General features: G+C 40.9%; 1 protein-coding gene across 1 annotated transcript in view; it reads left to right on the top strand.

The window, feature by feature from the left end:
- The window catches only part of LOC132864783 (sialate:O-sulfotransferase 1), a 63,742-nt gene that overhangs the window by 13,116 nt on the left and 22,944 nt on the right, over window positions 1-27,682 (top strand). The window contains exons 3-5 of the mRNA XM_060898203.1: window positions 2,029-2,213; window positions 21,769-21,890; window positions 25,663-25,834. Coding sequence (XP_060754186.1) covers window positions 2,029-2,213; window positions 21,769-21,890; window positions 25,663-25,834 — 479 coding nt within the window. The remainder of the gene's footprint in view (window positions 1-2,028; window positions 2,214-21,768; window positions 21,891-25,662; window positions 25,835-27,682) is intronic.

The following is a 27,682-nucleotide window of genomic DNA, read 5'->3' as shown; positions in this document are numbered from 1 at the left end:
AAGAAGGAGATACATGGATGTAGTGAGAGAGGACATGAAAGTGGCAGGTGTGGTAGAGAAGAATGTGGAAGACAGAGAGCAATGGAGATGAAAGAGCCGCTGTGGCGACCCCTAATCGGGAGCAGCCAAAAGAAGAAGAAGGTTTAATATTCAATTCAAAAAAAAAAAAAATAATAATAATAAAAACGTCCATTACAAATGGGTACAGTATGTTGCTTTTTGCATCATTTTTTTTCCAGCACAGATAAATTGATGATGCACAGACACCCAAACACACCTGCTGAATGATCAGACTTATTGATTGGTGAAAACCTTTTTTTTTTTTTATTGCCCCCCCATTTAACTATGGGTGCAATTTAAAGTCTCTACACTAAATACTTTCTAAATAATACATATATTAAGATATAAAACATGATTTTTCATGGTATGGACACCATCACAGATTTTGCATGGGTCTCGATTTGCATTACTTGTCCTTGTAGTGATAAATTATTAGGTAATAATTAAAAATAATTCGCTGAAGGTGAAGTGAATATCAGTGATTATTATACATACAGGACACTTTTTCGATGGAATAAAAACATGTATATAAAGGATTGAATATGGTTTACGATCTTGCATGATCATCAAGACAACATGATGTCACACATCGGAGACGTAAAACTCCCGTACTAGCGGGTGACTGTGACAATTTGTAAACAAACATGGCCACCAGGTTTGCTTCACTAAAACCGGAAGACTTTGAGAGAATTTTGGCTGCCAGGTTGCTCCGTTGTGTGTAGCTGTTGATGTTGTTGATTTTAAAAGTAACTCAGTAAATTACAGAGGGAAATGAATACTTAAGTCTGAGTGAAAAATACTGTGGCAAGCGTGCAGCGTAGAAGAAAAGTTTGGAGACAGACATCTTAGTTTCTCATTCATTAGCCTGTGCTAGTAGCTCTTGGTAGCTGCACTAGCATTGGCCTTTGCGAACAGTACTGATAAACGCTACACCGGCTGGAAGCTAACTGGACTGCCACACAAACAGCACCGAGTCACGGGTAAATTAGCGTTGGCCTTTGAAAATGCTTATATGAAGAGTGTGTATGTATAATAATAATAATAACAATAATAATAATAATAATATTGGCTGGCTTTTTTTCATTGTATATCAGATATATTCCATTCAGCTATTTGTCTTTGACTCATTCAACATCATGCTAGCTGAATGGAATATATCTGATATATCACTCAACGCCAGCCAGCATTATTTAAATAATATCTGAGACGAAGTTGAGGTTATTGTTCACCGAGATTCACTGAGCCTGAGGCGGGTAATTGTTTTAGCATAGATACTGTACACAAGTGATTATTTTAAGGACTTGTATTTTAAAAAATATTTCAAACTTCAAAAGCAGCATGCAAATGTAATAAAGGCACTGCGCAGACTTGTGTAACTTATCTACACCGAGTCACATAAAATACTTTGTTTTGAAATCGATAAAATAAATCATAATTCCACTTTACCTTTGAATAATTTTAGACCAAACTTCGTAGCATCTTTAGTGCTTTTAGGAACAGCATTTTCTTTCATCATTTGTAATTCTTCCTCACTTACGGTGATGAATTGATTGGCCGCCATTTTGCCGAGTCGCTCGAGGTGATTATCGAGAAATAGTCTGAATTTCTCAACCAATCAGAGCGCACGATTTTCTATAATCACCTGCGTATTTATACGAAAGGCATTTATTTATTACTGGTATTGATATTAATGAGACGGACTATACAGTATATATATATATATATATATATATATATATATATATATATATATAGAGAGAGAGAGAGAGAGAGAGAGAGAGAGAGATTTTGAGGCAAGTGTGATGCTAAACTGCTAAACTGTAGCCATCACAAAACATAAAAAGCAAACGTCAGACCCCAAACATATCTGGACTGATTAACTTGATACGAGATCGAGGGAAACATTGGTGAAAATGTGCTTCTCCTTTAAAGGGTGGAATCTCATTTGTCCACTGTTGATTTACACAGTGGGTACCAGTATGCTGGCCTGGAGTATGGGTCCGAGTGTTACTGTGGCAACCGCATAGCTGGTGCCCGGATGAAGGAGGAAGAGTGTCATCTGGACTGTAAAGGAGAGAAGGGATCTATCTGTGGGGGCGTGGCCCGTCTGTCTGTCTACAAAGTGGAGGAGGTTCTTCCCAGCCAAAGGAGATGTGAGTATGAGGCTTGATTTTCCCCATCCTCATCTTCTGATGGTCATTAATGCTCCATTCTGATATGTTCTTGTTTAAAAAAAAAACATCTGGCAGATGTTCAGGCACTCTCTTGTCCATCTATCTAGTTTAAATCCAAAACTTGCAGCAGTTTGTATTGTAAAGGTACTGAGCTGCAAGAAGATGCAGTATGCAGAATAGATGCAGGAAGTGTGTTATGTAGGTTTATAAGTGTTTATGGTCTGAATGGCCTGATGGAAGAAGCTCCTTCTCAGACTCTCCGTCTCAGCCATGATGGAGCAGAGACACTTGCCTGAGGGCAGCCCCTGAAGCAGTTTCTGGTTGAGGCAGCGAATGTCCTTAATGATCTGGTTTGCCTTGGACCTGCACTGCCTAGTGTAGATGTCCTGGAGGCAGGGCAGGGCAAGGCAGAGCTTTCTCTGTGAAGAGCTTTCCTATCCTGAGAGCTGCAGGTACTGTAACAGGCAGTGATGCTTCCAGAGAGCACAGACCCTACTGTGGCAGTGTCAAAGGATTTCTTCAGCACTGTGGAGAGCTTGAGTTTCCTCAGTTGTCCGAGGGGATACAAGTGCTGCTTTGAGTTATTCACCAGGGTAGTGAAACAGGTTCCCATTTCCAAGGCTGTTGATTTTTTATTTTTTTTTTCCAGAGGTGGACAGTAACAAAGTACATTTACTTGACTCCTGTACTTAAGTACACTTTTTGAGTATCTGTACTTTACTTGAGTATTAATTTTTTTGGAAACTTATGACTTTAACTTCACTACATTTGAAAGACAAATATCGTTCTTTTTACTCCACTACATTTCTATCAAGGTCATCGTTACTCGTTACTACAACCCTGATTCCAAAAAAGTTGGGACAAAGTACAAATTGTAAATAAAAATGGAATGCAATAATTTACAAATCTCAGAAACTGATATTGTATTCACAATAGAACATAGACAACATATCAAATGTCGAAAGTGAGACATTTTGAAATTTCATGCCAAATATTGACTCATTTGAAATTTCATGACAGCAACACATCTCAAAAAAGTTGGGACAGGGGCAATAAGAGGCTGGAAAAGTTAAAGGTACAAAAAAGGAACAGCTGGAGGACCAAATTGCAACTCATTAGGTCAATTGGCAATAGGTCATTAACATGACTGGGTATAAAAAGAGCATCTTGGAGTGGCAGCGGCTCTCAGAAGTAAAGATGGGAAGAGGATCACCAATCCCCCTAATTCTGCGCCAACAAATAGTGGAGCAATATCAGAAAGGAGTTCGAGAGTGTAAAATTGCAAAGCATTTGAACATATCATCATCTACAGTGCATAATATCATCAAAAGATTCAGAGAATCTGGAAGAATCTCTGTGCGTAAGGGTCAAGGCCGAAAAACCATACTGGGTGCCCGTGATCTTCGGGCCCTTAGACGGCACTGCATCACATACAGGCATGCTTCTGTATTGGAAATCACAAAATGGGCTCAGGAATATTTCCAGAGAACATTATCTGTGAACACAATTCACCGTGCCATCCGCCGTTGCCAGCTAAAACTCTATAGTTCAAAGAAGAAGCCGTATCTAAACATGATCCAGAAGCGCAGACATCTTCTCTGGGCCAAGGCTCATTTAAAATGGACTGTGGCAAAGTGGAAAACTGTTCTGTGGTCAGACGAATCAAAATTTGAAGTTCTTTATGGAAATCAGGGACGCCGTGTCATTCAGACTAAAGAGGAGAAGGACGACCCAAGTTGTTATCAGCGCTCAGTTCAGAAGCCTGCATCTCTGATGGTATGGGGTTGCATCAGTGCGTGTGGCATGGGCAGCTTACACATCTGGAAAGACACCATCAATGCTGAAAGGTATATCCAGGTTCTAGAGCAACATATGCTCCCATCCAGACGACGTCTCTTTCAGGGAAGACCTTGCATTTTCCAACATGACAATGCCAAACCACATACTGCATCAATTACAGCATCATGGCTGCGTAGAAGAAGGGTCCGGGTACTGAACTGGCCAGCCTGCAGTCCAGATCTTTCACCCACAGAAAACATTTGGCACATCATAAAATGGAAGATACGACAACAAAGACCTAAGACAGTTGAGCAACTCGAATCCTACATTAGACAAGAATGGGTTAACATTCCTATCCCTAAACTTGAGCAACTTGTCTCCTCAGTCCCCAGACGTTTACAGACTGTTGTAAAGAGAAAAGGGGATGTCTCACAGTGGTAAACATGGCCTTGTCCCAATTTTTTTGAGATGTGTTGTTGTCTTGAAATTTAAAATCACCTAATTTTTCTCTTTAAATGATACATTTTCTCAGTTTAAACATTTGATATGTCATCTATGTTCTATTCTGAATAAAATATGGAATTTTGAAACTTCCACATCATTGCATTCCATTTTTATTTACAATTTGTACTTTGTCCCAACTTTTTTGGAATCGGGGTTGTATGATTAAAATCTATAACATTCTGTTTTTTTACACAGGCCGTGTGGTAGCTAGTTTGAGGTTAGCATGCGGAGTCAAGACACAAAATGGTGGGAAATGTCAACTCTGTTACCGTCAGTTCTGTTAATGGATTGCCCAGTTTAATGGTAACAGAGCTGACGGTGACTAACAGAGTCGACACTTGAAATGTACCCACAATTATATAACAGTCCGTTACAGTTAGCAGTAGTTAATCCATGTGTACTGTAACATGGCATTGTGTGCAGCAGCAGTAAGAACACGTGTACAGCTGTTTACATGCACAGTAATATTATATATACAGGATACTTTTTCAATGGAATAAAAACATGTGTTCTATTCCCTTCTGGCAGGTTTCATTCATTTGGTTTGATAGCATGCAATATTGTTAGCATATCGCTTATCCTACGTGTATTACGTCACTCTACCCGATGGAGAATGAGTGTTGAATATGGTTTATGATATTGCATGGCTGTCAAGACAACATGACATCACACGTTAGAGACGTAAAACTTCTGCAGTAGCGAGCGACTGTAACAATTTGTAAACAAACATAGCCGCCCAGTAATATTATGCACAGTAATATTATATATACAGGATACTTTTTCAATGGAATAAAAACATGTGTTCTATTCCCTTCTGGCAGGTTTCATTCATTTGGTTTGATAGCATGCAATATTGTTAGCATATCGCTTATCCTACGTGTATTACGTCACTCTACCCGATGGAGAATGAGTGTTGAATATGGTTTATGATATTGCATGGCTGTCAAGACAACATGACATCACACGTTAGAGACGTAAAACTTCTGCAGTAGCGAGCGACTGTAACATTTTGTAAACAAACATAGCCGCCAGGTTTGCTTTGTTAAATGCAGAAGATTTTGAGAGAATTTTGAAAGAGAAAGACGCATTGAACACCCGAAAGGAATGTGTATGTATAATAATAATAATAATAATAATATATTGACTGCCTTTTGTTTTCATGCTATATCAGATATATTCCATTCAGTTAGCATGATATTGAATGAGTCGAAGACGAGTTGCATCCCTTGTTTTTACATTAAAAGCTAAAAGTCTGAAGTTCTTCCCATGCCATGCCCTGGTCTGGTCTTCCATCCCAGTCCTAACCAGACCCTTCAGGCAGATTGGGCAGTACCGAGCTCCGTTTCCATAGCCCTTGGCCTCTCACCTATGGCTACAGTGGGGGGCTAGTCCTCTGGTACCCAGAAGAGTTTGACTCCCCACTCACATCTGTACTGCAGCGTGCCTTGCTAGATGCCAGTAGGTACCATTTTTATGATGGTCTTTTATATGACCCAACCATGAGCAGAACTCATGAGCTCCTGGTCAAGAAGCGGACACACTAACCACTAGGCCAGCTCACAGTTAGAGTAAAAGCTAGTAGAGTCAAAACTTCTGAATTGAAAAGAGCTGTGATAAAACATACCATTCTTGATGGTGAATAAGTGGCAAATTAATCCTTTCTTTTTTTTTCCCCAAAGACAAACTCTTCACAAACACTGAGGAAAGTTTAACTCGGGCGATCCTCCAAGTTCTACTCACAGACCAGCTCATTTTTCACAGGACAGCATTGAGAACCACTGACGTACAGTATTAACGATTGATTTCTTGCAGGGTTTTATTTAATTAAATCATGAATCATGAAATTCCTGCTGAGGTTTGGAACAAAAAACAGGTTACAAATGACTTCCACTTGTCCCTTCCTTTATTGTGCATGTTTTCAGCTGGGTAATAAGCTAACTTTAATATCTTTAGCTTCTCACAGTCTTCACTGTTGAATATCTTGTGCCTCTCAAGATCATATTCTCAGGACAGACTCGTATGAATGACAAGCAGCAGCCAGGGTTATGGAATTTCAATATCAACTCATGATATTGAGTTGGAAGAATGTAAGAATGAAATACTTGTTTGTGATTGGCAGGCAGGAGGTGTGCATTCATTTTTGAAGTCACTATGAATAACAGATTAGGCTGGACATGCATACCTTCAGTGATGACTGATCACAATGTTGAATGGGAGGGGCATCAGAAATTCGACAACTTTTCAGAAAGACAGCATTACAATGATGAAACCATTACAGTTGAGCTTTAGAACACCAGAGTGACGCAGTAGCTCACACGGCCGTACCGATCACAAAACCAGGGAGTCACTATTGTGCAGACTGATTAGATCTTCCAAACAAATCAATCAGATTCAAAATCCTCTCAATTGAGTCTCATTTAGTTTCAAACTGGAACACTGGTTCCTTTCTAGAAAGTTGGCAAGACAAGGTTAAAAAGTAAATAAAAACATTTTCTTATCCTTTTGAAATATATATATATATATATATATATATATATATATATATATATATATATATATATATATATATATATATATTTTTTTTTAAGTAAAGATGTCAAAATGTTTTCATTTTTGGCTGCATTCCAGTTCATCCACATTGACATCCAGCAGAACGCAATACCACTATATGTATCTGGAAGTATTTGTCTTTGTGCTCTAAATATGTGTATTTTTATTCAGAATTGAATCTGAAATGGGCATGGTCTAAACCACAAGGTTTTTATTTTTCTGTCAAGTTAAATAAAAACCGTACCACTTACCTTTGAATACCGCAAACTAGCCTAGTGGTTAGCGTGTCCACCTTTCAACTGGGAGATTGCAAGTTCTACTTGCGGTCGGGTCATACCAAAGACCATCATGAAAATGGTGCCATCTGGCAAGGCGCGCTGCAATAGAAATGTGAGTGGGGAGTCAAACTCTCAAGGTTACCAGAGGACTAGCCCCCCACTGTAACTCTAGCTGTATAATAGGCCAGAGGCTGAGGGCTATGGAAACGGAAAATGGTGCCACACCCATGCACCTTAAGAGCTGGTTAGTACTGGGACAGGAAACTGCCGGGGAAGACCAGATTCTGGCTCAGGGGGGATTTTGACTTGACTTGACTTGACTTGACTTACCTTTGAATAAAGCTGCAATAAATGTCGGTGTGATTTACACGAATCAGAGAGTAAGCCTTCCCTTCCAACCTGAGAGTACGGCCAATTTTAAACCCTTGACTCTGAGCTGTGTATTAGCTGATAGGGTGAATGCTTTTCTGGGGTTCCCATATTGGAGTGTTGTTTTTTACACCTCACTTGTTTGTGCAGTTAATATTTTTGTTTGTACCTGCCTGTTATATTCTCTAATAAATGTAGTTGGTACCGATATATTTCCCAAAATATAAACAAACTACAGTAGTAGCCTAATTTAAACCACCACAACCTAGACTCGGCTGTTCCTGTTCCATGGATTGCTGAAAGTTCCCATTAATGAACATGGTCTTTGTTGTTCCAGAAGCTTCATATCTGAACACCTTCCACTCACCCGAGATTTTATTGTGTCCTGGGATCCTGATGCACACCTCAAGGCAGTGACCTGTGACCCTTTCTTATAATTTAATGATATTTTAACAGGATGCTTCTTCACCAAAGTGATTTTCAAGAAGGTCCTGTAAAACCTGATTACAGTGGTGCTTGAAAGTTTGTGAACCCTTTAAAATTTTCTATATTTCTGCATAAATATGACCTAAAACATCATCAGATTTTCACACAAGTCCTAAAAGTAGATAAAGAGAACCCAGTTAAACAAATGAGACAAAAATATTATACTTGGTCATTTATTTATTGAGAAAAATGATCCAATATTACATATCTGTGAGTGGCAAAAGTATGTGAACCTCTAGGATTAGCAGTTAATTTGAAGGTGAAATTAGAGTCAGGTGTTTTCAATCAATGGGATGACAATCAGGTGTGAGTGGGCACTCTGTTTTATTTAAAGAACAGGGATCTATCAAAGTCTGATCTTCACAACACACATTTGTGGAAGTGGATCATGGCACGAACAAAGGAGATTTCTGAGGACCTCAGAAAAAGTGTTGTTGATGTTCATCAGGCTGGAAAAGGTTACAAAGCCATCTCTAAAGAGTTTGGACTCCACCAATCCACAGTCAGACAGATTGTGTACAAATGGAGGAAATTCAAGACCATTGTTACCCTCCTCAGGAGTGGTCGACCAACAAAGATCACTCCAAGAGCAAGGCGTGTAATAGTCGGCGAGGTCATAATGGACCCCAGGGTAACTTCTAAGCAACTGAAGGCCTCTCTCACATTGGTTAATGTTAATGTTCATGAGTCCAGCATCAGGATAAGACCGAACAACAATGGTGTGCATGGCAGGGTTGCAAGGAGAAAGCCACTGCTCTCTAAAAACAACATTGCTGCTTGTCTGCAGTTTGCTAAAGATCACGTGGACAAGCCAGAAGGCTATTGGAAAAATATTTTGTGGATGGATGAGACCAAAATAGAACTTTTTGGTTTAAATGAGAAGCATCAAACTGGGAAATCTTAGAGCACAGTTTAACATCGTCACTTAGATTGTTCCATTCTTTGATGGCTTAATACTATATCCTTTGTTTTCCCCAATTTGCAGTTGGTAGACGAAACTTGCTTCGGTGTCTTGTGTCATAACCATGTTAATTCACCTTCAGGTATGTCGCTGACAAGTTGTTCTTACATTTGAAGACGTGTAGACATTGGTGATAGAGTCTGCATTGAGTGAGATCTTTCCAGTTGAGTTCCTTACATGCATCAGTTGCTGAGGACTCTAGGGGGCGATCCAAGATAACCTTGGCGGCTTTATTGTGCAGAATTTTAAGTGATTGCATCAGCGTGATGTTGTCTTTATCTCCCCAAACAATATCACCATAATCAATGAGCGGTAGAACTAAGTTATTGAAGTACAACAATCTCACAAATTTACATAAAATATGTTTAAAGCTAGACGGCCTTTCGATTTCATAAAATTGGTGAAATTTAGTTCCCTCTGAAATTTGGTCATTGCGATGTATGTTTATTTCTGTAATATCTCACAAAATATCAGGCCATTCTGTGGCTGGGAAGTTATTTAATTTGAGAGGATTAAAGCAAATAATGTGCATGAAATCGCTCGCTTCGCGCAATCAAGCAGACAGAGGAAGTCCGTGTGTGTGTGTGCGCATGCACAGGTTTACCTTTGAGCGTGCACTGACAGTTCCATCATTCTGTCGCTAAACGAACAGCTGATCACACCGAGGTGCTCGCTGAGCGCCGATATTTATTAGTTTGGTCCTGTGTTTCCTTTCCTTCGTATCTAACATAACGTCTTTTCTTCTCGCTTTCTTTCCGTTACTGTAGTCGGTCTTTCACATTTCATTCACACACTCACGTCCTCCATTTTTCTCTCCTGTTTCAAATTTGTATCCCACAATGCCTTGAGCGAACGGAGAAAACCCACTACGTGATGCATGACATAGTATCTTGAATCGGGTCATGGTGAAGCAGGAAAAAATAGCAGAGAATTTAGGGCCATGTGGCTCTAAATTCATTAATTGCTCTATTTAAAAAAAAACTAATAAAATTGGAAGTCTGTGATTCAAATTCAGTAGCTTTCGGTCCACTAAACAAAAATGATTGGGTGTTGAGGAAAATTATTTTTATGACCTACACTTGAAAAATCTGAAAGGCAGTTGACCTTTAATTTGCTTCAGAAGGCCAAGACATTTATTGATTTTGATAATCAGTTTTTCAGTGTGACCAGACCAAGACAAGTTGCTTGAAAAGACCACACCAAGGTACTTGAATTCCTCCACTCTTTCAGTCTCTTTCAGGTGTACTTGAATGGATATAGCAGAAACGTTGCTAGTTTTCCTCTTACTTCCAAACAACATGGCTTTAGTTTTGGATGTATTCAAGGTTAAATGATTGCGTTTAAACCAGTCATCAACCATTTTGAGATCGTCATTAAGCTTATCTTCAATGCCAGCAACTGAAGAGGAGAAATACACAGTACAGGACTGTGTCATCAGCATATAGGGATACTTGAGTATGATGGACAATGTCAGGAAGATCGTTAATGTAGATAAAGCTTTCTAGAAAGCATTAATAAAAAAAGATGCCTTGTATTCATATCTGAATTTGGATTCATTGAATACATATCATGTTCTTCAGAACGAACAGATATATTTTTATTCACACACACACACACACACACACACACACACACACACACACACACACACACACACACACTACTGTTATCCAGCCTAATAAAGGTTATCCAGAAGGTGAACTAGATTCTGGCTTCAGTTCTGTGAAGAGCCATATGTCTGAGTTTCAGCTTCTCTGACTCTGGCAAAGTGCAGCTGGAGCCAAACCAACACAGCACAACACCAACAACAACGACAGCTGCGTCCTCTCACCCTGATTCACACACACACACACACACACCTCCCAAAACATATTTTCTACCTTAAATAGGCTTATGGCTCTTTAATAAGCTCTACACACAGCTGTGTCACTGTGGTGTCAGGTGTTACAGTCGTTACACTCCAGCATCTCAATGAAACCATCACACACAGCTTGTAGTCTCTAAAGTGGTGTGTGTGATAATTTTGGAGCTGATTCACTGTTACGGCCCATGGTGATTCAAACACCATTCCGGTCCGTTTGAGGCTTTGATTATTTGGAGTGGGAAAAACAAAACAGAACAAAAGCCTGGGTCTGGTTAATTCCCCAGCGGTGCTGATGGGTATTGTGTGTCATGGCATGTCCCACAGGCAACCTGACACATGCAAGTTAATGAATCTGGAATTGCTCTAATTGTGCAGTGCACACACTCTCGGAGATGCGTGGGATGCGACATGACATGTCTGATGACAATGTGATAAGCCTGTGTTCACACTGCAAACACAAAGCTGTACAAATCAGGGGTCTCATTTAGCAAAGTGCATAGAACAACTCGATCAGTTTGATATATTCAAAATTGCTCTGCTTTTGTACCACCATAAAGAAATGTGCCCAAATTACCAAATATGGTAAACACATATACATAAATTTAAAAACCCTAGCCACCTGTAACATGAAGTATACAAAAAGATCGAACAAGATGAACTTCGATAATGAAGTAGAGATACAGTTCCACAAATATCTCATCTCATTATCTGTAGCCGCTTTATCCTGTTCTACAGGGTCGCAGGCAAGCTGGAGCCTATCCCAGCTGACTACGGGCGAAAGGCGGGGTACACCCTGGACAAGTCCATACATGTCAACCCCTTTGGGCGTCCACCTGTAGTATCAGAAGAAGAAATCCATAAAATCAACATAAAATCCTTATAGCCTTCGAATCGCACCAAACTTAATAAATAAATAAGTAAATATAACTTGCCTGAGAACTTCATCCAGCATGTTGAAAATCGCCTCGCCTGTGCCGATATTGCACACGGGCATGTCTATGATTCTTGACTTCGCCCCTCTGTTTGTCAAAGATCCGCACCAAAACGGCCAGTCGCTTGTCCGTCTTTTTGTCATTGGATTCGTCGATCATCAAGGAAAATGGCGACGTCCGGCAGTGCTGGATGATCGGTAGTGTAGCTTCGGGGGCCAAGCTCTTTTTGATTATTTGCGTTGTTTTGGTGCGCCTACAGCTGATAGATTTCGCAATCGTACTGTCCGTGCAAATTCGCGGCAACAGTTCTGTCAGGTGGTCCGCAACGGCTAGCGGCAAATTGTGCTGAGCAATAAAATTACAGATCGTAACTTCTGCTCAGTTGATCATCGGTCTTAGGCTTTGCAAACATCGTTATTTGCAGCTGATTCTGTTTCTGGTGCAAATTTCGCTGATGTAGTTTGGACCTCATGTGTTCCCTCACGTCGTAAACTCCAGACGCCGCAACTTTTATATCTCGCGCACAAACTGTGCAGTGCGCATACTCCTCATTTTTCGCCTGAACAATGACACCATTAAATGTCTCCTTCCATTCAGGAAGATACCGCCCGCTGTATCTCATTTTCTTTCTCGGTGTTCCCATTCTTTCACTCAGCAGACGCTATTCAAAATCTCTCAGGTGTAAACAATGTCGCTCTGCAAAATGAGAAAATCATTTGAACAATGACCATTTGTCGCATTTAAATGCAGATCGTGCGCATGACCGGAACGAGCGAAGTCTCGCAGTCGCGATACTGCACGAGGCTTGAGGAATAAACATCCGGTTTCACATAGTCTGGGTTATCTGCCCCTGCATACACACTGTTCTTTGTCTATAAATCGAGCTTTTGTATGTTTTTGCGACGATCAGCTGACGATGTTCAAGTAAGATACACAAAATAAACTTAGGTCAGAAAATACTGAAAACCTGTAAGACTTTGTTTATACGCCCATACGCCCTTGAAATGAGCTAAAATCCGTATAATTTCCAGACAATCCGTATAGGTTGACATGTATGCAAGTCGCCAGGTCATCACAGGGCTGACACATAGACACAGACAACCATTCACACTCACATCTACGGTCAATTTAGAGTCACCAGTTAACCTAACCTGCATGTCTTTGGATTGTGGGGGAAACCGGAGCACCTGGAGGAAACCCACGCGGGCAACATGCAAACTCATCACAGAAAGGCCCTCGCCGGCCACGGGGCTCGAACCCGGACCTTCTTGCTGTGAGGCGACAGGGCTAACCACTACACCACCGTGCCGCCCTGTCATCATTATACTTTAATACAATATGTTCTAGATGAAAAAAAAAAATTAAGTGGACTTTAGCTTAAAAAAAATTTTAACGTTGTAACATCAGTCCGTTGGGCCATTTCCATGGGCGTGGCCGTACTGGATTAGCCAGATACATTGGATGAATGCATTAGGAAACGAAAACAAGGGTTGCGCTGCGTGACATAGGATCACGTACAGTGTACGTCTTCCTCATTCCATCCTGGATTCAAGACGAGTGGCTTCATCAGGTAAAGCGAAAAAACTTTACTCCTGGAGAAAGCAGCAAATTGTGCAGTGAGCATTTTATAGAAGAGTGTGGATTTGTGGAGGACTTATATGAAAAATAAATCACTGGGAAGAAGCAAGACACGAGGCAGAAACGACAACTGAAGCCAGGTGCGATCCCAACTTTGTTTCACCACTAAACACCTTCAGCACGACAGCACATCGTGCCACGCGTCAAACGGATGAAAGTTAAGCAGGTAAATATATATTTTTAAATAAACAGGCAGTAAACTAGCCACTACTTTTATTCTGATTCCTTTTCTAATCCTGCATTGGCATAAATTTTGTGGAGAAATGCAAACAAATTGACCGAGACCATCATACACTAGACCATAATTTTATACTATAGTCTAGTACAGCATGCACTTGTACACCTCTGCTGTGCGCGCAGGAAATGACATCACACGATAACACGATGGAGTTATGGCGGCCTCCCTGACAAAAAATAGTCCCGTCTGTTTTCATCACTTTACTGGTTATATCGTTAAGAACAAATTCAGCGTAAAACTTTTTTATAAAGGACAGACATAAAGACTGACTTTTAGCTCAATTTGTTTATTTGCAAGATATTTTCTTTATGAAATAAATAAGAACAAAAATAAGCCAGTCATCTTTAATATTACATTGCAAAGTCAAACTCCCGATGAAAGAATTGTGTGTGCCAGCTGGCCACATGATGACGTTCAAGAACCTCAACTGCGCATCACATGTCGGGTTGTAACGGTGCACTCCGGTCACGATTTGATTCAATTCGATTCTTCGGATATTTTGAACTTCATTTGAATGAAGAAAAATTGCAATTGAAAAGATTCCTGTTTTATTTCTGAATCATGAACAATGCAAAACAATGCAAAAATATTTTGCCTCTATAAACCTTAATAAATCAAAAATTGCTATGAACAGAGTTTTGATGTCAATAAAATGTGCCACTGGCTCACCGTATCTCAATCAATCAATTAATTAATTAATTAATTCAAATATTCATTTAGTAATTGGCTAAAAATTGTTTAAATAAACAAAGTGTCTGATCTGTGGACTTTGAAAATGATCAAACAAAACGTAGTGAGCTGAAAAGCAGAAATAGAGCTCCAAAGTAGGCTAAAGTGGCAGTTTTCCGCAGTTGTTTAAAAGTTACTGAGGAGCTCTTTTTAACACATGTTGGTTATTGCAACGCAGAGCTGTCGGAATTTACAACTGCAGATCTTGCACACTTTGTACTTTACAAGTATGGCATTTAGACACCCTTATCCAGACTTACATTTATACAACTGAGCAGATGAAAGTCAAGCACTAATAGCAGTACTGGGACTTGAACTCATAACCTTCTGATCAGAAAGTCAAGGACTTGACCACTGAGCTACCAACATAGCGCTTAGGCACGATGGGATGTGCAAAGCAGGACGTCTAGTGTTCAAATAACGTGACTGCATTACAAGAATAAATAACTGAAAGCTGGTTTCCATAATGCACATCATCACATTTTTGTGTCACAGTGTATCTTTCCACCCTGAGTCACAAGTTACCAGGACACGAACTGAGTAGCTTTTTTATGTTCAAACTGGGTGAAATCATTTTCATTATTTTTGTTGTATTTGGATAAGTAACATATTGTAGCATGAGTTTGAAATACTAAAGTTAATGCTAAAAGTACAAAATGTATATCTTTGATAGTACCACCCAAGCGACAAGCAACCTTTTTTTTTTCGGAGAGTCTGGTTTTATTTCACTCCAGGATGAAACCCCTGGATACCATTCACACAATAATCTTCAAACTCAGTCAGGCAGTGATATATGACAAAGTATTTGCTATAAATACCACCGTCATACATCAATATTTCCCTTTCTCTTGCTCATCTCCATTCTTACCTCCAGAAATAAAGGTTTTATTTCCCCTTACAGGTTTATTTTTCCTTAACTGAGGGTACATATCCACAGGGTACATATTTGTCCCTATATTAGGTATCTTTCATCTTTAATTCGCAAATATAGTAAAGCTTTAAAGGTACATCAGTATTAAAGGTCCAGTGCTGCCCTTTAAAGGTATACTGCCTTTCAGATTTTTCAAGTGTAGATCATAAAAAGAATTTTCCCCGACACCCAATTATTTTTGTTTAGTGGACCGAAAGCTACTGAATTCGAATCACAGACTTCCAATTTTATTCAGTTTTTTAAAATAAAACACTTTATGAATTTAGCGCCACGTGGCCCTAAATTCTCTGCTATTTTTCCTGCTTCACCATGACCCGATACAAGATACTACGTCATGCATCACATGGTGGGCTTTCCCTGTTTGCGCAAGGCATTGTCTCATCTCATTATCTCTAGCCGCTTTATCCTTCTACAGGGTCGCAGGCAAGCTGGAACCTATCCCAGCTGACTACGGGCGAAAGGCGGGGTACACCCTGGACAAGTCGCCAGGTCATCACAGGGCTGACACATAGACACAGACAACCATTCACACTCACATTCACACCTACGCTCAATTTAGAGTCACCAGTTAACCTAACCTGCATGTCTTTGGACTGTGGGGGAAACCGGAGCACCCGGAGGAAACCCACGCGGACACGGGGAGAACATGCAAACTCCGCACAGAAAGGCCCTCGCCGGCCCCGGGGCTCGAACCCAGGACCTTCTTGCTGTGAGGCGACAGTGCTAACCACTACACCACCGTGCCGCCCGCAAGGCATTGTGGGATACAAATTTGAAACAGGAGAGAAAAATGGAGGACATGAGTGTGCGAATGAAACGTGAAAGACCGACTACAGTAACGGAAAGAAAGCGAGAAGAAAAGACGTTATGTTATATACAAAGGAAAGGAAACGCAGGACCAAACTAATAAATATCGGTGGTCAGCGAGCACCTCGGTGTGATCAGCTGTTCGTTTAGCGACAGAATGATGGAACTGTCAGTGCACGCTCAAAGGTAAACCTGTAGATGGCAGTAATGCAACACTGTGGATGCCAGCTGCCGTAAAACCCAAAAGAAGAAGAAGGGAAACCTGTGCATGCGCACACACATGGACTTCCTCTGTCTGTTTAAATGTGCAAAGCGAGTGATTTCATGCACATTATTTGCTTTAATCCCCTCAAATTAAATAACTTCCCAGCCACAGAATGGCCTGATATTTTATGAGATATTACAGAAATAAACATATATCACAATGACCACATTTCAGAGCGAACTAAATTTCACCAATTTTATGAAATCGAAAGGCAAGCTTGAAATTAATTTTAAATATACATTATTATATATATATATATATATATATATATATATATATATATATATATATATATATATATATATATATATATATGTCATTCCTATGAACATAACATTAAACCAAAAATATTTAATTAGATGATGCACAATGTGTAAACAAAGAAATACAACTAAGAGAAAGAAAGAAACTCATTTGTTCTTGATTAATCTTGACGTTTATAAATTATATACATGTGAACGAGTGAATAAATCAATCTGATTTGAGCAGTAAGCTGAAATCAAACAGTCTGAACATAGCTTGAGTCTCTGTCTTATTTCTTAAGAATGTAGTTATATCTCCAAGCATCCAACATTTTATATTTTAATTTGCTGTTTTGATGTTTTCATTATTTTCCGTTCGCAAGTGAAAGTGTAACTGTGCTCATGGTACTTCAAAAATGCACACGTGCCTACAGTGAGTCTGATTTTGTAATGTCATATAGCCTTGAGGCAAATCAATTTAGATTTATTTTGCTTTTGATTTAATGAAATTGATTGCAACACTTTTTTTTTACCATAGATGGCTTCGGGGATTTCTTGTAGGGCCTTTATAGCATTATTAATGCTCATGAATCTATCAAGAATGTGTTAAAATAACTTCTTTGCCCTTACCTTTTCTCAAAAACATAATTCAAGGACCTGTGAATATTCATGAAGATGCAAATCAGACACACCCCCACATTCACCAGCTGTTGATATATGAGTCACCTTGCTAACTGCTTTTAAACCGTAACTCCACCCACTGTATAATTTTGCAAAATGCTAAGAGGTGGGCAGTGGGGCAGTGGGGCTGGGGGTGGAAGTGTGAGGTAGGAGTTGCTGAGCGAGTCTCGATGAGCGTATAATTGAAAATGAGTGCAGTTTTGCAGACTCCCACTCAAAGGGAGGGGCTGGGGGAAGGTGGGTCTTAACATTCTTAGATAACAGGAGTGTTTTACTGGGAAATACACCACTCGTATTTTTCATACGAGCTCCATCCAGACAGCAACCATGACATAAATCTCTACATGTCGCTCGTGAGGAAATTGATGAATTGTTTTGATAAATTTGGGTACGTGTCGATACTTGTGAATGTGTCGATGTAATAAAAAGAAAATCACGCTGGCTTGAAGATATGAAGTTTGTCTTTTCGTGTTGAAAAACTTGAATTTTTCATCCGAAATACATCACGGATCTGAGTGACATATTTAAACAATATTGCCTGGTATTGAGTGGTGTATCAGTTATATTCCATTCAGCTAGCATGATACTGAACAAGTTGAAGACGAGTAGCTGAATGGAATATATCTGATAGACCATGACAAAAAGCCAGCCAATATCTTACCAATATCCAATGCTGATTCTGATCCAATGTAATTCAATGTTCTGTCAAGCCAATGTGCATGTACAAACTCAAAGTTCTAGCAGTAAAAATGGTCCAACACCAAAAATTCCTGTTTTTTCTCTCGTATATATGCATGAAGACTATCTCATGAAGTTTTGGTAGCCTTTCGGGTGTTCAATGCATATTTCTCTTTCAAAATTCTCTCAAAATCCATCCATCCATCCATTATCTGTAGCCGCTTATCCTGTTCTACAGGGTTGCAGGCAAGCTGGAGCCTATCCCAGCTGACTATGGGTGAGAGGCGGGGTACACCCTGGACAAGTCGCCAGGTCATCGCAGGGCTTCTCTCAAAATCTTCCGTATTTAACAAAGCAAACCTGGTGGCTATGTTTGTTCACAAATTGCCCCAGTCGCTCGCTAGCAAGGAAGTTTTACATCTCCGATGTGTCTCTTTTCCAGTTTTTCCGTGTCTGTTGGTATGTTTTTCTCTTGTAAATATGCATGAAGAACATGTAATATTTTGGGAGCCTTTCGGGTGTTCAACACGTCTTCCTCTTTCCTCAGCATGTCTAACTCAAATAAATGTTTGTGCACATGCACAGCAGAAAACTTTTCATTGGATATTCACATCAGCTCCGGCGTGTGATGTCATGTCTTGACAACCATGCAGCGTCGTAAACCATATTCAACGCTCATTCTCCATTGGGTAGGGTGACGTAATACACTTAGGATAAGCGATATGCTAACAATATTGCATGCTATCAAACCAAATGAAAGAAGCCCGCTAGAAGGGAATATAACTCAGTTTTATTCCATTGAAAAAGTGTCCTGTATGGATAAATATTTCCTGATATTTCACTCCGATGATGACGCTCTGTGTTTTCCCGCTGACTAGATATACGTTGTCAAAATGGTGAATTGGTTCAAAATTAAAATTCTTTTGATTAACTTGTGTATTTTTTTTTTGTGGATGTGTCCATATAATATAAAGAACATTACATGGTGGCACAAAGATATGAACCTCTGTAGAGAATTACCAATCGGTCGACTCTACATCAACATCGGCCTTGCAATGTTGAGGATGATTTTAACCAGTCAATGGCGTTTTTGAGCCATTTTCAACCCTTTTTTTTATAAAAATGGTCATTTTGTCAATATTAACACCAGCACTGATGTGTTTCATCACAGTACAGTCATATCATTCAGCTTACAGCTCAAAAAGACATTCCAGTATGCAGTACTTCTAAGGTCCAGTGACATAAAATCCCTTGATGATGAAGCAACCTAATGGCGACAACAGTTGAACCATTCCTGAAAAGTTCATGGCTATAAATAAGCCAAATTGAAGTGAATATGTTTTGTCGTGGTGCTTGATGTTGCCACGTTTGACTAGAGCCATGAACTCTGAACAGATGAGGCACATGATTTGAACCTGACCCTGGGAAAATCAACAAATAATTGTCTTTAATGAGTAGGGTTTGATCATTATGCTTTTGAAACAAGCTGTGTAGTCAGGTCCCTAAAAGGTAGCGTACATGAGTTTAGAACTGATTTCCCAGTCGGCAACATATTAGCTCATCTGGCCAAAAGGCTGATGAGTTATTGCCATGGCATGGTGTCTGTTTTCCATCTGTCATCCACAATTCACTTAAATCGTATCTCTTCCATCAGTTCTCGATGGATTTCCGTTCTGATTGTTTTGTTTGAAAGAACTCATCACTCCGCACAAAACTTGGTCGTTGTTTTGTCAATTTTTTTGCTAATGAGTTACTAATTAGGCCAACTCAACGACTTTTCCAGGCCTCTCACTTGAATTGTATCTCCTCTCTGATTTCTCATCCGATTCCAGTTCTGATTGATGTTTTGGGTAGATCTTCACTTGAGGAACAAAACTTGGTCGTTTGTATGTTGATTTTCCTCATCTCATCTCATTATCTCTAGCTGCTTTATCCTGTTCTACAGGGTCACAGGCAAGCTGGAGCCTATCCCAGCTGACTACGGGCGAAAGGCGGGGTACACCCTGGACAAGTCGCCAGGTCATCACAGGGCTGACACATAGACACAGACAACCATTCACACTCACATTCACACCTACGGTCAATTTAGAGTCACCAGTTAACCTAACCTGCATGCCTTTGGACTGTGGGGGAAACCGGAGCACCCGGAGGAAACTCACGCGGACACGGGGAGAACATGCAAACTCCGCACAGAAAGGCCCTCACTGGCCACGGGGCTCGAACCCGGACCTTCTTGCTGTGAGGCGACAGTGCTAACCACTACACCACTGTGCCGCCCCTTTTGATTTTCCTGTTGTAAACAATTTGTTGACAACTTTGTTTATTTTCAGTTAAATCATGTCTCCTTCCTCGATTCTCAATGGATTTCAGTTCTGATTGTTTTTTTCATTTGAAAGAACTCAACCTTCTGCACAGCACTTGGTCATTGTTTTGTCAAATCTTTGCTAACGAGCTGCTATTTAGGTCACCTTAATGAGTTTTGGGACTTCTCATTAGAATTGTATCTCCTCTTGCAGTTCTCACTCGATTTCAGTTCTGACCAATGTTTTGGGTAGATCTTCCCTCGGGGAGCAAAACTTGGTCATTGGTTTGTTGCTTTTTCTTGTTGTAAACAATTTGTTGACAACTTTGTTTATTTTCAGTTGAATTGTATCTCCTCTCTCAGTTCTCAATGGATTTCAGTTCTGATTGTTTGTTTTATTTGTAAGAACTCAACCTTCTGCGCAACACTTGGTCATTATATTGTCAATTTTTTTGCGAACAAATTAGTAATTAGTTCAACTTAGTACATTTTCTTCTGACTAGAATTGGATCTCCTCTCTAATTTATCATGCGAATTCAGTTCTGATCGATGTTTTGGGTCGATCTTCACTCGGTGAACAAAATTTAGTCCTTTGTTGATGTTCCTGTTGTAAACAGTCTGTCGTGGAGGTTGGTCCTGTCTCAGATTGTTACATTTCAGTTCTGTTGGATGTTTCGATAGTCATGGTTGTTTTGATGGCCGGCCAGATGAGCTCCTACATCCTTGACGTTCTGGTTTTATGGCTCAGCGACTAATGCTGTGTTCAACTAATAATCGTAACAGAGAATTCCCAACCATCGACTCTGGAAAAAATCTTCCTCAATGCAGAATTCCTATTTAGAAAGTCAGGAAAGTCTCCTTCACCCTAAGTTCAGCATGTCACATCAAATCAACATGGCCACTCAGAGCATCAACAGGAAACAAATTATAATTTGATTATAACTATAATTATGAGTTATCCTGCCATACTACTTCTGACTTCTTGACGCATTTCGAAGGTAAGTCAAATGCAACACCCCTTTCATACTTACACCTCTCCCCCCAAACTCCCTCACAACAGCTTGTATATTGTATCATGAGATTTTGAAAGTCATGCAAACTCGTGTTTATCAGGCCAGAGTGGTTAAGAAAAAAAAGAAAAACTCTCTCTTAGCTCATCTCTGGTCTGATGAGCTGCCTTTAGCTCAACAATTTACATCAACACAAGTGATTGGAGTCATTTGAGTTGCTTCAAATGATTCAGACGAATCAGATCTGATTGTTTGCATCATGTTTTTTTTTTTCTCCCCTTTCCTTTCAGACAGGAACGTACGCTATCGTGGCTGCTTCAGAAGACCAGACAACACCTCTGCGGCATCTCTGATCCGCATGGTTCAGCCTAACCTCACCTCCCAGATGTGCATCGAGGCCTGCATGGACAAGGTGATGCCTCCTTGCTGTCTTCCATTTCCAAATCCCCTTTCCAAACGATTCATTATACCCCTGCTCCAAAGGACAGTGGGTATACTGGTTTACCTCTGTCCATCCGTCCGTCTGTCCATATCTCTGTCCATCCAAAACACCCTTTTTCTCAGCAATCACAAATCATAGCCACTTGGTACCGAGCTTCAGCTTGGGGTTCTATACCATGTGTACTGTTTTCAGGTCTGTCGCACGTCAACTTCCTGTTTACCGACTGAATGTATTTGCAAAACATATAGCGTGTATTTACAAAATTTCCAAAACACTTTTCTCAGCAACTACAAATCACAACTGCTTGATATTTGGTACCGAGCTTCAGCTTGGGGTTCTATACCGTGTATACCGTTTTCACGTCTGTCGCACATCGACTTCCTGTTTACCGATTGAATGTATTTACAAAACATATAGGGTGGATTTTGACGCTATTTCAAGAAGCAAAATGCTATTTCAGAATGACAGTTTCCCAGGATGTTATTTGAAATCCCTGGGGAGAGACACTGCTCTTTACTTACTCATTTCAGGGTTCATTATTTGTTGAAGTCAACATTCATAATAAGTGTCCTATTCCTTCAATTGCTTGCATCCTGTATTACGTGCGAGGTTAGCAGCAAATGCCCAACACAAAAGTTATAGAAAAAGTTTAAATCTTTATCTCACAACCAACATATGTTCAAAATAAAAACCCCATCACGTTACATACATATTACCCTAGGCCTAGGTCACAACACAAAGGTTTCCCTTTTAAAACCCATTCAAAATAAAAATACAATACAATAATGAATACGGGAAGGCACGGTGGTGTAGTGGTTAGCACTGTCACCTCACAGCAAGAAGGTCCGGGTTCGAGCCCCGTGGCCGGCGAGGGCCTTTCTGTGTGGAGTTTGCATGTTCTCCCCGTGTCCGCGTGGGTTTCCTCCGGGTGCTCCGGTTTCCCCCACAGTCCAAAGACATGCAGGTTAGGTTAACTGGTGACTCTAAATTGACCGTAGGTGTGAATGTGAGTGTGAATGGTTGTCTGTGTCTATGTGTCAGCCCTGTGATGACCTGGCGACTTGTCCAGGGTGTACCCCGCCTTTCGCCCGTAGTCAGCTGGGATAGGCTCCAGCTTGCCTGCGACCCTGTAGAACAGGATAAAGCGGCTAGAGATGAGATGAGATAATGAATACAGGCTAATGTGAATGGTGCATCATCTTACTGTCCTTCATGCCTCGTGGTAGGCGTGCGCACATGTGAGTATGTATCATTGTCCCAAATGTCCAACTGCCTGTGCAGCAGTCTCCACAAAAGTCCATAGAAGTCACAGTAACCATTCCAGTGGCAACCGTGAGAGAAGTCCTTAAATAATCCAATGTGAATGAATAGCGCACCCAACAAATGTCCATGCATCGATGGCACCGCAAACTTTCAAACAGTGTAGAGCGCGTCTGAGGCGTGTGCTACTGTAACGTCCCTGCACGTCTCTCCTCCATGAGTTCTTCACGTGAATTATCAGTTAACATTGAGCCAATCACAGCGTTGGACCTGAATCTCCATGTGGTGCCACACATGTGAACTTTCCTGAACTCTTGGTTCAAAACCTAACTCCACCCTCAAATTTAAATGCAAAAACCGGGAGGGGATGACACTATGATTATACATGCCAATTCTAGCACAAATAATTATACACAAACATAAAATAATGTATGCAACCAAAATCAAAATGTCCTTAACATAAAATACAGGATATATTCATCTCATCTCATTATCTCTAGCCACTTTATCCTGTTCTACAGGGTCGCAGGCAAGGTGGAGCCTATCCCAGCTGACTACGGGCGAAAGGCAGGGTACACCCTGGACAAGTCGCCAGGTCATCACAGGGCTGACACATATGCTGTGTTCACACTTATACCGGTACAAAAGTGGTATAACTGTATCGATACAAAGTATACCGGTACAGTTTAGTGCATCTGTCCACACTAGCGAGAAATGTTTGCGGTTTTCTTTCACGGTAGTTGAAATGCACGTGCGTGAAATGTTTCCATGGTTACCGAGTAACTTCCTTCCGAGAATATATGGCATCCGTTATTTCGAGATCTCAAGAAAACAAAACAATTATTTCATGATCTCAGCTGGATCACTGTATCTCCGTCGGTAGAGACGAAGCCGGGCCAGTCTTCTGCGGAGGTGCCGCAGACTAATTTTGAAATTATCCCTTATTAAAAGACTTAATGCAATCTCTCCCTGTGTCAACCCCTGATCAAAATATTGCCTTATTAGGTGATCGATTATTCCAGACATTCTAATGACCAAAGTTGCGTCTATACAGAATGAGAAATAGCCCCAAAGTCAGCATAGCACAAGTCTCTTGGCACACCTGAATGAACCATTTCTCAGCTGTTTACTCGAGATCATGAAATAATTGTTTTGTTTTCTCGAGATCTCGAAATAACGGTTTTGTTTTCTCAAGATTTAGAATTAATTGTGTTGTTTTCTCGAGATCCTGAATTAATTATGTCGTTACCTCGGGATAACAAGGTGAATAAAAAAAAAGGATTATATGAAGGGCCTCTCGCGGCTTCCGTACGGATGAAACAATGTGTCTGTGCTTTTTGTTGTCAGTGTACAGTCTGTATTTCTGGTGGTCATTTATTCAGTTGAATCGTATAAAACGCGCGAGGCAGTTGAGAAAGAAACAAACGAATCTCTGTTCTTCACTATTTTATTCAGCGAAGACATCGATTGAGGTGTGTGACTTTGCGCATGCGCATTATATTTGTATCGATACAGAGCCGCTTCATCTGTCCACACTACAGCGAAGCGCTACAGTACCGATACGAAACCCATACATTTGTGGGTTTCGTACTGATACAGTTATACCGCTACAGTACCGGTATAGTTGCTAGTGTGGACAGGTGTTGCGGTACGAAAGTAGTTTCGTATCGGTACAAAATCCTTAGTGTGGACAGGGTAATAGACACAGACAACCATTCACACTCACTTTAGAGTCACCAGTTAACCTAACCTGCATGTCTTTGGACTGTGGGGGAAACCAGAGCACCCAGAGGAAACCCACGCGGACAACATGCAAACTCCGCACAGAAAGGCCCTCGCGCCACGGGGCTCGAACCCAGACCTTCTTGCTGTGAGGCGACAGCGCTAACCACTACACCACCATGCCACCCCTGGATATATTCATGTCAACACAAAATAAAATATTCGTCCATCACATCTGATATAAGCGAGAGCGGGGGGACGTAAGCGAGCAGTAGCTCACGGTTGATCTTGTTTTTCTGCTAATATCACAAGAAGATTAGCATTGATTGCTCATGCTCAGAGTAAAGCCCTTCTCTGTGTTAGGTTTCTGCTGCAGTCCTTCTGAAAACAATCTGCTTGTTTAAACATTAACATGACCCTTAAGACAATCAATTAATGCGATAATCAATCGTGCACGCTAAATGCTGAGTGGTGTTATTCCAGAGTAATTGGAGAACCCACGGTTAGATGGGAATGCTTTGTTACGCTCTGCCCACAGGGTCAATTGATTGTTAACTGAGAAACCAATTTTGGTGTTTCTGCTAATAGGATCGACAAATAAATGCAACAGCATGTCATGATACAGTACATAGAAAGGCAAAGATCTACATTTGAGTAAATGTCTCTGTGATATGTTCTTCATTTTTATTTCCAATGTGTGAAATGCTGGTTCAGTACAAACACACGGACGAAAACTGAAGACATTTCTTCTCTCCATTAGGAGTTTCCGTTAGCCATGCTGAGCGCTCCGGAGTGTTTCTGCGGCTACACTACTCCACAGTTCTCCCTCCATGATCCAGTCAACCAAGAACACTGTACTCAGAACAACAGCAGCCTGGTGGCTGAAAAACCACACCCCTACTTCCTGCAGGTCTATCAGACCCCCGTGCAGGGTAAGACTTACCGTACACACTTACACTACCGTTCAAAAGTTTGGAGCCATTTTGAAATGTCCTTATTTTTGAAAGAAAAGCACTGTTCTTTTCAATGAAGATCACTTTAAACTAATCAGAAATCCACTCTATACATTGCTAATGTGGTAAATGACTATTCTAGCTGCAAATGTCTGTTTTTGGTGCAATATCTCCATAGGTGTATAGAGGCCCATTTCCAGCAACTCTCACTCCAGTGTTCTAATGGTACAGTGTGTTTGCTCATTGCCTCAGAAGGCTAATGGATGATTAGAAAACCCTTGTACAATCATGTTAGCACAGCTGAAAACAGTTGAGCTCTTTAGAGAAGCTATAAAACTGACCTTCCTTTGAGCAGATTGAGTTTCTGGGGCTACATCCACACGACAACAGCAACGGGATGTTATTAAAAAAATATCGCGTCCACATGGGCAACGATCAGTAAAATATCAGGTACATATGGCAACGCAACGCTTGCTGAAAACGATGCAATACACATGACACACCTCTAGGGGCGCTGTAAGACGGTCCCTTCGGAGACACCAGAACAATAGAAGAAGTAAGGACGCATGCGCATAAACTATTATGCACAAGACTTCATATTAGCCACAAAGTCAGAAAAATCTGTTCGTAAAATTACGTTATAATGACCAAATACAATGAAAAGTATTTTTCCAGTCTCACCTGTGAAAGGTAATCCCATGTGATCTCGTTTGGACGGCAAACCTGTTGGTACAGTTAAACGCAGCACATGAATGAGGCATCTTTATTCTTCGCTTTGACCCATCCAATATGGCGGTGAGGATGACGTATGATTCTACGCGGAAGGCGGCGTCTTTAATGGTCCGGAATAAATTGAATGCTACACGTTGATGGATTAATTTGTTCTTCTACGCCCTTTTTGAGGAATGTATTGTAGGACTTAAACCAACATCTGAAGAGGTGAGATCGCTCCTTTTTTTCCCTATTTTTGCTGGCGGGATTGACTCTCACTCTCTCTCTCACTTTGCACCATTACACAATAAATATTCACAGTGAAAATATTTTGTAAGCGCGTTTCATGAACCAAGTTATAGGATTTGTTGACAACTCGCATCGAGTTTTTTACACTTCTACCCGGCGTGAAGCACATGTGCTTGTGACGTCATCCTAAACAAATCCGTTCTACTCATCCAGACGACTTCGCAACGGCGCCATTGCCAGATCTTTCCACTCTGGAACCCGTTCTCAAAATATTTCGTTTTGGGGCACCCAAAACGCCGGTGCCGTGTGGACGCCAGGCCGAAACGCGAAACAATTTTATTGGATTCACCTGAATCCGTTGCCGTGTGGACAGGGCCTGGAGCATCACATTTGTGGGGTCGATTAAATGCTCAAAATGGCCAGTAAAATGTATTTGTAGCGCGTATTGAGTGTGGGTGGAGCACAGAGGATGGCAGGACAGCGTTTGGAGGCAGACAAGGTGATTTATTCTTATAACTTTTCAGTCTAAAAATCTTAGTTATTCATTTATTCACACACACACACACACACACACTTGTCTGGTCCCGGGTTGCGCTCCCTCTCCTCTCTCTCTGCCTCCTTAAATAGGGAGCGGTTACTGGGAAAACACACACACAAACACAGGTTAATTATCCTCAGGTGTCGTGATTCTGCCACTCACCTTCCCCGGCTCCACCCTCCTGTCACAGACCGGCGCTTGACCACGCCCCCGCTGCCACATACCCCCACTGCCCGACTCAGGCCGGGCGCTCGTCCGGCCCGCAGCCGACTCCCCCCCCCCCCCCCCCCCCTCGACGGGAGAGGAAGTCCGCCACGACCATCTGCGCC

The sequence above is a fragment of the Neoarius graeffei genome, chromosome 17, assembly GCF_027579695.1.
Source record: "Neoarius graeffei isolate fNeoGra1 chromosome 17, fNeoGra1.pri, whole genome shotgun sequence".
Taxonomy (NCBI): Eukaryota; Metazoa; Chordata; class Actinopteri; order Siluriformes; family Ariidae; genus Neoarius; species Neoarius graeffei.
Note: the sequence above shows the minus strand (reverse complement) of the source record. Positions and strands in the feature narration are given on the sequence as shown.